The sequence below is a fragment of the Tupaia chinensis genome, unplaced genomic scaffold, assembly GCF_000334495.1.
Source record: "Tupaia chinensis unplaced genomic scaffold, TupChi_1.0 Scaffold000365_1, whole genome shotgun sequence".
NCBI classification, from domain to species: Eukaryota; Metazoa; Chordata; class Mammalia; order Scandentia; family Tupaiidae; genus Tupaia; species Tupaia belangeri.
Window position 1 is genome coordinate 383,437 of NW_006159862.1, and position 11,499 is coordinate 394,935.

The 11,499-nt window shown below is 40.8% G+C and overlaps 1 protein-coding gene and 1 long non-coding RNA gene across 5 annotated transcripts in view; one reads left to right on the forward strand and one right to left on the reverse strand.

The window, feature by feature from the left end:
* The window catches only part of LOC102481428 (zinc finger protein 596), a 40,610-nt gene extending 30,309 nt beyond the window's left edge, over window positions 1-10,301 (reverse strand). For 2 of the 4 annotated variants that reach the window (XM_006153172.3, XM_006153171.3), the window contains exons 1-2: window positions 10,216-10,301; window positions 1,308-1,394 (exon numbers count right to left, since the gene is read on the reverse strand). In XM_006153172.3, the coding sequence (XP_006153234.1) occupies window positions 1,308-1,319 (12 nt within the window). In that variant the 5' untranslated portion in view covers window positions 1,320-1,394; window positions 10,216-10,301. The remainder of the gene's footprint in view (window positions 1-1,307; window positions 1,395-10,215) is intronic. The other 2 variants (XM_006153173.3, XM_027773695.1) reach the window with 2 other exon arrangements.
* A 71-nt stretch (window positions 10,302-10,372) lies between these two features.
* LOC102482394 (uncharacterized) overlaps window positions 10,373-11,499 on the forward strand; it is a 10,044-nt gene continuing 8,917 nt past the window's right edge. The window contains exon 1 of the long non-coding RNA XR_335239.2: window positions 10,373-10,576. This is a non-coding gene — a long non-coding RNA (uncharacterized LOC102482394). The remainder of the gene's footprint in view (window positions 10,577-11,499) is intronic.

The window sequence follows — 11,499 nt, forward strand, 5'->3', positions numbered from 1 at the left end:
TGAGAGAGAGATTTTTGTTATAAGGTACGTGTGCTCACCGGTGAGACAGAGAGAGAAAGTGAGAAATCACCCCACCCACCCCCGTGGGACTTGCCATGCCATAATCCCTCTTCTTCCATTCTACTCTGGGTATTTTGTGCATACACACGTACACACACGCATGGCCTGATTTCCAAGCTACTGGGTCCAGGAGTAGAATGGCGATTAACCACATGGCTGCCCAGCACCTTAACCACTACACCACCTGCTGGCCCCATCATTGCCTGTCTTCTATCTTATCTGTCTGTTCAAGTAAAAAATAAGCCTCTATTCAAATAGTTTTCTCCAGAACGGCAATATTATTCTTTTTTTGTTTGTTTTTGGTTTTGTTTTGAGAAGCTTTTGCTATAGGGCACGTGCGCTTGCCAGACAGACAGAGACAGACAGAGAGACAGAAAGCGAGAAATCACCCCCTAGTGGGGACGGCCACGCCGCAATCCCTTCTCCTCCTTTCTCCTCTCGGGATCTTGGGCTCGCACACACATGCGCCCAGCATGAGTTTTAAGCCACCGGGTGAGGGACGCAAACCTCAGTCAATTACATGGGAGTCCAGCAACATAGCCATTACGCTAACTGCTGGTCCCAAGAACGGCAATATTATTCTACCTATTATACTTATCCTCCTGTTATGCACCTAACTGCACAGCTACTATAAATTTAATATTACTTCCCATACACTATTCCCAGGTATCAAATGTGAAAAAATGATTAGTTACTAAAAGGTAGAAAGAATGATTAGAGATAAGTATAATAAGTTTTTTTAGTATTCTTTTTAGAAATTTTTAAAAGTTCAAATGTACTTAACTAAATTTTAAAAAGTTTTAAGTTGGAATAAGAAAGTAAATGATTCTTCACCTTTTTCCTGGCCAAATCATTATTCATTGTCCCTTATTACTACACAGACCTCACTCCAGGACTTTTGACACTAGACTGAATAAACAACCTGCTAAAACATCTGCCTCCCATTTGTACTATGAAGTTCTACCCCTCACTCATTTCTATCACCTGCTTTCACCACACTCCTAAACCAAGTGCTGTTAACTGCATGGATGATGAATCAATTATGTTATTTTCCAAAGAGACCATGGGCTAGATGAGAGAAAAAAACATCACATAGCTTCTGGAAATATGAAATCACAATGAAGGCTAGAAGCCCAGATTCCTGAATATCTCATGACAACCCTTGGAAAAATCCATAGAAATAGGAGAAACTGGACCATCTGGTGACAGGAGGGCAGTTTCTATAGAAAAAGGCATTCTCTACTCACCAGTGGATCCATTGCCAATAACTCAGTTTCCCATTGTTGTCTTCTGGATTCTCACTCATAGATAGTCCAAGCACTAAGCAGGGAAAACTGGATGGAGAAGGAAGCCATGAGACTCCAGTCTTGTGCATAAGTTCCAGAACCATTTATCATGAAAATTCAGAGCTTCACTTGACTATGAGCCCCCACCCAAGAAACAGAAAAGGGCAGTAAGCGCTAAGAACAGGCTCAGAAATCTCATATCCAAGGTCAGTACTGAACAAAACATAGGCATCGTTGCTAATAAAGACCACAGAGATACATAGGTCTTATGAATTAGAACATGAAAAGTATTGAGTTTTTCTGATCAGTTAGACAGCCCATAGTGACCAGTCACTCCCAGGTTCCAAATCAGAGATCCTTGACTCATTCCACTGGTGGATTTTGGTTTTTAATCTCTAAGTGAATAATTGGGAGTCTCTCAGATTTCATCATCCCTTCATTTGCCAACCAAGGTTCTCCAGAATTCACCCCAGCTATTTGGAATTTCACTCCCTTTCTGCCCTCATTTAACTCTGACTTTGACATCTTTCTTCCATGGAATTAGCTATTAATCAAATAAGAATGTTTTCTGGGACCGCAGGTAGTGTGGTGGTTAAAGGCACTGGATTCCCACATGGTTGACCGTGGTTCGAGTCTTGGACCTGGTAGCTTGCTTTCTCACTTTCCATTTCTTTCTCTCTGGTCAAATTAAAAAATTATAATGAATGTAATTAAATTGATTTTAAAAAAAAAAGAATGCTTTCTGATCAGATTATTCAATTCAAAAATTTATTCTACTTTCAGGGATCAATTGGTTCTCTCCCTGATAATCTAGCCCTGAAAACCCCCCTTACCATGAGGTAGCAAGAGTACCTGAGTCATAGCACGACTGTTACATACTGACACTGTCAGGGATGCTCAGAAAATATCAAGTTGACTGAGTGTTAGAAGGAAATCTAGTGACCCTATTTGATATTCTACTAAAGTGGTAAGTGAAATTGTTGGAGTCTTGTTTATTCATCTTCATTAACTGTAATATCCACACTTTTCAGTTATACACACACACACTATATGTAAAAGAAATGTGTACAAAGATAAAATTTCACATAAAATATCAATAATAACTAAATCTATCTACCTCATACATAAATGATAATAATGGATCATAAGCAAAAGTAGGATAGATTCGATTTGTACCGAATGGCCAAAAAAAGTCAATCTACATTAAATGTGACTATATGTTTACAGATCACACATCCTTAGTTACTTACTCCTTGCATTACTTATTCCTTGTAATGACTATGTTGATTGTAGAGTATTCACCATGTTAATAGAGGTTTCAAAAGCATTAATAATATAAACTCATATATCGAGACAAAAATACACCAATAATTTTAGTTGTATTTTGCCTCTCCCCTGTGTTCCAATTCTTTAAATGATGCACACAACACCTAGGTTTTACATGGAATGCCACCACTGATATTAATAAATAGAAAAATCCCCACCATGTCATTACAATGTCTACTTTCTTTTCCTGAAACTCACTACCCATATCCAGTTCCTACACCATTCTGAAATTTGTAATTCCCAGGTACAAGCAGATGGTGTAATGGCTATGTCGCTGGATTCCCATGTAGTCGACCATGGTTTGATCCCTGGACCCGATGGCTTAAACTCATGCTGGGCACCTATGTGTGTACCTAAGATCCTAGAGGAGAATAGAGGAGAAAGGATTGCGGTATGGCCATCCCTCTGGGAGTTGATTTCTCGCTTTCTGTCTCTCAAATCTCTCTGTCTTTCTGACAAGCACACACACCCTATAGCAAAAACCTCTCCAAAAAAAAAAAGAAAAGAAATCTGTAATTCCCAAACACCAGACTCTTCATTTCTTCTGCCCAGTTATAATCCACACTCATTAATTTTGGTACACATTAATATAAAACACATAACATTTTTCTTATCCCTTGGGCTGTTTCTGAAACCTGCTACTTAAGCCCTCAATAGCTGGAGACTCCAAGACTCTGTCTCTTCCAGGACTACATTTGAGAGCACATGACTAAGACATGGATCCTTACCCAAACATAATGTTACTACATAGCCAGGCTATAAGAAAGAATCAATGTAACTCCATATTAATGTGACAGAAGACTAGCTCTTAGGCCAGCTGGTGGCATGGAGGTTAAGGCAGCTGGATAGCACATGGTTGACTCACTGTTTGAGTCCTGGACCCAGCTGAAAACACCAAGAAGATGTTCATGCATGCTCAAAATCCTAAGAGGAGAATGGAAAAGGGGTAGTAGCATGGCTATCCCACTGAAGGATGATTCACACTTTCCCCTGTAATGTCTCTCTGCAGTGAGTGTACATACCCCAGAGCAAAAGCAAACCAAAAAAAGAGAGGCTGGAAGGTGGCATGGTGGTAAAGGTGCAGGGCTCCCACATAGGTGAGTATGGTTCATGTCCACAACCTGGTGGCTTGCTTTCTCACTTTCCTTTTCTCTCTTACTCTGGTAAAACTGAAAAATAAATAACAAAATTAAATGAAAAATCCTTAATGAAAATTAAAAAAAGAAAAGACTTGCTCTTTTTGTTAGAGAGAGATTGTTGCTATAGGGCACATATGCTCACCAGAGAAACAAAAAGTGAGAAATCACCTCTAAAGCGAGTGGCCACATCACAATCCCTATTCCTCCATTCTCTTTTAGGGATCTGGGTCACGCACATGCCTCTTGCATTAATTTCAATTAGCTGGGTCCAAGATTTGAACCGCAGTTGACTATGCGGGAGTTCAAGGCCACTATGCCATCTGCTGGCCCCAAGAGACTCTTAAAAATGAGTAAGTCTCCCTTTACCTAACTGCCCTTACTTCACTGTTCAACTCGTAGCAAAAAATCTAATCTTAGCATTGCTGAACTTTCACAAGACCTGGACCTTGAAACCACAAGTCAGAGGCAGATATGTCCAAGAAAACAAAGAGAAAAGAGATTTCAAGGTGAAGTGACCCTGTGCATAGCAACCTTGGAGACAACAAGACTCTTTGTGGCTCCACAAAGGACACATAGCACCCCCTCTTCACCTTTCCTTATCACAAGTCTGTGATTCCAGAGTCAGTCTTTGAACATTATATCACCATCTTCCCAGATGACCAGTTTCCTGAATAAAGTTACCTCTCCTTCCACCAACGGTTGCCACTCGAGTGGTACCACAGCTCACAGGCTCGGACTGGACCCAGAGCCAGTAGAGTTATGACTATTCTCAGTGACTTCCAAAGTCCCTGCCTCCTCAACCATGTCTTGCAAAATAAATCATTTCCGATACTCCATAAATATTATAGAACTTCTTTGTGACTTCTGTATTTCAAACAGTCCCACTCTATCTTCCCTTTCAAAATAAAATTGTAATAGTTTACAACCTGCAAATAGCATCTAGGGTTACCATAATGAAATACTGAAAACCAGGTGGTGCAAAAAGACAAACCTATTTGCTCACAGTTGTAAAGTCTAAGAGTGAGATAAAAGATTCTGCAGAGCTGATTTCTTCTAAGACTCACCTGCTTGGCTTATTGTGCTAGGCTTCTCCCTGTGTCTTTACATGCCCTTCCCTGTGTCATGTGAAGTGTCCTAGTTGCCTCTTCTTATAAGGACATTAGTCATACTGACTTAGAGCCCACTCCAATGACATTTTTCAACTATCGCTTCAAAGACCACTTGTCCAAATACAGTCACATTCAGATGTCCTGAAAGTATTCTTGTTTCAACAGAAATATTTGGGGAGCAGAATTTACTCTCCCAAAATGAATTTTGGTGAATTATATAAAGTGGCAAAATACTTCAGTTTGTAACTACATATGTAACTATTACTGCATTCATATCCATTGGCTATCCCTTCTCTCTTTGTCATCAAGAGTCTTGCAATATCTAAGTCCAATGTCTGTAGCTGAATTCCTTTATCTAATTTCCTGTAGTGGATAATATTATTTTTTAAAGAATTATTTATTTTTACTTTATTTATTATTATTCTTTAATTTGAGAGAGACAGAAAGAAAGAACAAGCCACCAAGTCTAGGACTGGTACTGTCCAGTGTCTTAACTACCATGCCACTTGCCAGCCCCGGAATTATATAATTGTTTATAAAATACACCTTTATCAAAAACTTCTCCATCTGAAGACAAGGACTGGCTAGTAAGGGGTGAGAGCTCCATTTCTTCCAGCGGTCCATACACAGGAGCTAGCTGCACTCATTCATTCACAAGGAGGGAAAAAGCAGGGCACTTCTTTAGCTTAGTAAGTTACATGCAGAAAACCAATGCATTCTAAATGAATGACTATAATGTGAATACCTGGAGGACCAATGCAGGGGTAGGTGGATTTGAGATGAGGGAAGGGCCAATCTTGCAAAGTTCACATGACTTCAATACTCTCCTCACAATAAAACACTACACACACCATGCCCCAGAAATGTTTATCTGGGGGTCAGCAGGTACTGTGATGACCACCTGACCACTGTTTGAGTCCCAGACCTAGAGGCTTGTTTTCTCACTTTCCCTTTCTCTCTCTCGCTCTGGTCAAATTTAAAAAGAGTAATAACAAATCAACTGAGTAAATAAATACTTTTTTTTTTTTTTTTTGGAGAGGTATTTTTGCTATAGGGGACATGCGTTCGCCAGAAAGACAGAGAGAGAGAAAACGAGAAATCACCCCCCAGGGAGGATGGCCACACCACAATCCCTTCTCCTCCATTCTCCTCTCAGGATCTTAGGCACACACACACATGCGCCCAGCGTGAATTTAAGCCACCGGATCCAGGACTCAAACTGTGGCCGACTACATGGGAGTCCAGTGGCATAGCCATTACGCCAACTGCTGGTCCCAATAAATACTTCTTTTTTAAAAAGTTTATTTGTTGGAAAATGAATAGGGGTCCATCTACTTAACATATGTCTCAAGTGAAGGCAAAAGAACAGAAGAGGAGGTTACTCCAAAAATTTCCAGGGGAATCCTAGGAAAGGAGTAGAAAAATAGAAAGAAATCGGACCAGCAGTTAGCATAATTGCTATGTCACTGGACTCCCACGTAGTTGATTGCAGTTCACGTTCCGGACCCGGTGGCTTAAAACTCATGCCGGGCGCATGTGCGTGCATGCCCAAGATCCTGAGAGGAGAATGGAGGAGAAGGGACTGCGGTGTGGTCATCCCCCCAGGGAGTGATTTCTCGCTTTCTGTCTCTCTGTCTCTCTCTGTCTGTCTGGCGAGCACACACGCCCTATAGCAAAAACCTCTCCAAAAAAAAATAGAAAGAAATCAACATGATCTGATGACTGGCTGAGGGGGAGTCTCTTCTCTAGTTCCCTGATCTCTCCTCTCTAGTCACCCTGATTTGCTTCATTCCCACACCCTTTCTGTGTGTGATATGTTAAAATTTGATTGTGGCCAATGGGATTGTGACTTATTCATGCATTCTTCTGATACTATATCCCTTTATTTCTTTGTTGTTTGATTACCTGCACATCTGACAATATACGAGTGGGGGCACTGAAGGTGATTTTATCAGATGCCTCCAAATGTATTAATCCTATACACAAGAACACATTTTAAAGGACAATAGATATTCCCAAAATTTCTGACAAACTACATTAACCTAAGTGCCTTCAAAACTGTATTAGCCATCTACATTGCTTATGACAGCCAATGAAAGTGTGTGGTTCAACTTAATTAATAGGACAATATAAATTACATGTATAATCTACAATCTGATGGAAAAATATATCAGGTTGATATTGCAAATTGTTTTCTCCTCGCCACCACTGACTTTTGAATTGCTTTTCATATTAAAATGATGGTGTTTTCTTCTTGACTGTTAAACTTAATTTTATGCATTCCATACAATTTTATTTGGTTAGTTTCCACAGCATCACATCTCTAAAAAGTATTCTATGGGATCTATGAATAGTAAGGTCCACTCTTCCTGGTTTTGTCTAGAGCTAGATCTGTGAATGTCATTAATTCCTCAAACATTATGGGCTTCAGGTTCAGCCAGGGCCATCCCTGCCAGTGAGTAAGGGAAGATGGCTGACACAACAGTGTTAAGGAAGGGGTGCTATATACATAGCAATTAAAATTCTGTTTGTGGCTCCAGTCAAATATGTCTGTGCTTAATAGGCACGTCACCTTTCAAATATACTGACAGAGATAGATATTTGCACACTGAGTACACTTTACTGTAGAGTATTATTATACTGTTTTGTGAAATAATCTTAACATTTCCCATAAATAAGCTTGTTCTGGGGCTGGCAGGTGGCATGATGGTTAAGGGCACTAAACTCCCACATGGCTGACCGCAGTTCAAGTCCCAAATCTGATGGCTTGCTTTTTTTCTCTCTCTCACTCTGTCCCTCTCTGGTCAAATTAAAATACATGAATAAAGTTAAATAATTCTGTATATAAAAAAAAAAAAAGCTTGTTCTAATGCTCAAATTGCTCACCCTAATATTTTAATGTAAGTACATAATTAAACTTTATTCCTCGTCAAACTTGAATAAATTTAGACTCATGCCAAGATAAGCAATATCTATGGTCTGTGTCTTATCAACTGACAGAATGTTTCCCCTACATGAATCTGAAGTCCACGCTCTGTAAAATGGTTTAACACATTTTAGGAATGTTAAGAAGATCTCATGTGATAATCTATAAAGGACCCCCCCCCAAACAGCTTACACCAATAATACTAGTGATTAGTGTTTAGTAAAATGGCATAAAAAATTAGAAGCTATACTTAGTATTTTGCAAAATTAAACAAGCAAAACAGAGCACTTGGAATCAGCAAGTGCAATCACTCACATTTCAACACGACTGCGGTGGTCATTACAAACTATAAAGACAGATGGTTCAGAAGCACAAGCCAAGGGCTTCCATGATTGTTATACTCAAGGATAGTCCTGTTAAGATTCTCCTATTCACTGTTTCCCATGGGCTATCCAAGTCCCACTCTTAATTCTACCTCTTGTATTTTCATTCTGTATTTCATTGCTCTCTGACAATTTATTTAAAAGGTGTAAACTTGAACACTGAGATCTATAATACAAGGCTATGCTGGAAACACCTCATATCATCCCTGAGGTCCTTTTCCTTAGGTCTGTGGACTTTATTTTCATAGGGGGAGGAAAGAGATCACATTCTTGGCCTTTATGTTATTATAGAGATATGAGTGGACAATGGAATCTATATATACTACTGTATACTAAAATCTCCATTTTTGTGGATGGAAGACTGAGGCCCACAACAAAAAGGAATGACAATTCCTAACCTAGATGTCAGAATATGAAGCAGACTCTCCTTACCCAGCCAATGTCAATCATCCTGTATTTAAAGGATCCTCTACATCATGTCAATAGTGCTTAAGAGAGAGATCTGGTATTCAAAGGTCTAAGTAAAGCAGATCAGGAATTCCAAAGTATGAGGCAATGGTGGAGTCTTATAAGACCAAGGATGAGGTCCTTGAATCTGCAGATGAGAGTCACTAAGGGATAATTGTTAGACCAAAGAAGAACAATAATAAGGTCTTGAGCAAACGTCAAGCCTCTTATATCCCCTATACTCCCATCCCCAAATTTTCCTCACTTTTGCTATCCCACTCTCAAACCATTATCAACCTGGATGATAGGAGTACAGAGGAAGAGCAGAAGTGATAGTGGAGTGCCAGTAGATGGCATATTGGTTACATCACTGGACTTCCACATGGTCCACTGTGGTTCGCATCTCGGACCCAGGGTCTTGAAACTCTCACTGGGCATGTGTGAGTGCATACCCAAGACCCCAGGGGACTATGAATGAGAATGCATTGTGATATGGCCATTCCCCCAGGGAATGATTTCTCATTTTCTCTCTCTCTCTCTCTCTCTCCAGGGAGCACATGCCCTAAGGCAAAAACATCTTAAAAAAAAAAAGAAAAGAAAGAAAGAAAAAAGAAGTGATAGTGGAAGCTCTGAGAAACCTCTGTGCAATCTGTAACCAAGTTGGTGGCAGACATCTGTAATGCAAAGGCAAAAATTAGATTCACCTCACTAGGAAAAAACAAAGAAACATCCCACCCCAGTTAAAAGTTTTAGTGAGTGATACATGGATGAATGGAACTTAGAGGAGTTCCTGACCAAATAATGAAAAGTAATCTAAAAGAGGGATTGTAAACTACAACTGCCCTAAGAGAGAAAGAGAAAGTGAGAAAGCAAGATAAAAGGTCTGGGACTCTAAGCACAGTCGGTCATATGGGAGGCCATCGTCCCAACAGCCAGGTCACCTTCTGGCCCCATGATCCTAATATTTCATTCGCCTATATTCAGGAGATAGTTTTTACAAATGAGTAATATAATCCATTGAAATTGCGCAATAGTTTAAAGGGTGAGAATGAACATCTTCTTAATAGCTTAGAGAGTTAACACATAATTTACTCCGTGTTAACAAGCAAAATACAGACATGACTTCTCCCAATGTAAATGCATTTGTGGGGCCCGCAGAAGGCGTGGTAGTACGGCGCTGGACTCCCAATGGCCACCACGGTATGAAATGCAGACCTGGCGACTTGCTTTCTCACTATCCCTCTGTGTCTCTGACTGGTGAGCACGTGTGCCCTGTAGTTAATAGTAATAATAACAATAACAAATAAAAAGTAAATAAGTAGTTCTTTTTAAAAGAAAGAATGCATTTGTAAAATATAGTCATGGGTCCTATAACTGAAATACTTCCAAGCAAAATAAAATGAAACCTAATCATTTCAAATCATTCAACACTATTCAAATCTCCACATTCGTCCCACATTGTGTAAGACTGTCAAACTGGGAAGTAACAAAGCAGCAGAACTACACAGCGCTACCACCGGGGTAGAACCCGACACTTACCCAAGCCGCCAAGATCCAGAGGCAGCGAGACTACTTCCGGGCGAACAGAGGAAGTTTAGGACGCCGGTCGCTGAGGGATTGGCGCAGAGCTTTGTGGGAAATGAAGTCCCATCCTCCGGTCACGTGACTCAGGAAGCCTTCTATTTCCTTCTGCGCATGTGCTCCCTGCCGCCATCTTGAGTCAAAAGTGCTTTCTTTTGCCCCTTTCCGCGTTTCTTAGGGCGGTTTGCTATCCCTGTCACTGAACGTTGGTGAAGGGTGAGAGAGGCGCTCCCTGGCTACAGAGGACTCCAGGGAGCCGCACTGTTGTGGGAGCCGAAATACAGAGGGATCTCGGTCTGGCAGGAATAAGTTCCTGCAGGTACGAGCGCTGAACCGGGCGGCATCTGAGAGGGCGACTTTAACTGTGGGGTCCACAGGTCCCGGTCCTCCATGCGGTTAATGATTGTTAAGACGGTGAGATGATAGAAGCTGGTGCGTGTCCGCACGTGCAAAGCCTGTTTCCAAAAGCCTCGCAAACGAGATGGGTGGAGTCAGGCGCAGACTGCAGGAACACACGAGGGCTGGGTGCGAATATGATGCATAAACACAGGGCTCCAGGGTGAACAGGTCGCTTACCTGGAGTGAGGCACACTCAGGAATAGAGAGCCAGACACAGAGAGTGGGCATCGCAAAGCGAGGAAAGGGAAGGAAAAACAGCTCCAAAGAAGGGACGGGTCCTGGAAAGTAGGTTGCCAAAGAGGAACTGGGGCAAGGGGCATGTTTGCTTTTTTGAGAACTTTTTTAACCATCTGTAATCTGGGCATATTAGGAATACTACTGCGGTAATACAAATATTCAGGGAAATCACTGAATTGTGCAGAGAACGAATCTTAGTGACAGATATGTTTCTGGGGTTTCTCGGTGTTCCCTCTCAATTTGAAAGCTAGTGTAGCACTTCTTTTTGGGTTCACAGAAGTTTGTGTATAACGTGGTTTCCTGAGACATAGGGGAACTGGTTGATAATTTTGTTTTCTTTAGCATGAAGTAGGTTTTACAATGTGAAGGACAGTGCCCTATGAAGAGGAATCATCCCACCTGAAAGAATATTGCTATGGCCTTAACTCTCTCACTAGTATTTCAGAGACAAGCAGAGCAATCTTAAAAGAGGAAGATCCTAGCTTTGGCTGATGCACACAATTACTTTTCCCACTGCCTGGAGTGAATAAATTTGAATGTTACTTCCCTCTAAAGGTATCAATGAATGGGTGTTATTCAGGAGAAGGTTTAAATTTGCATTCAGTA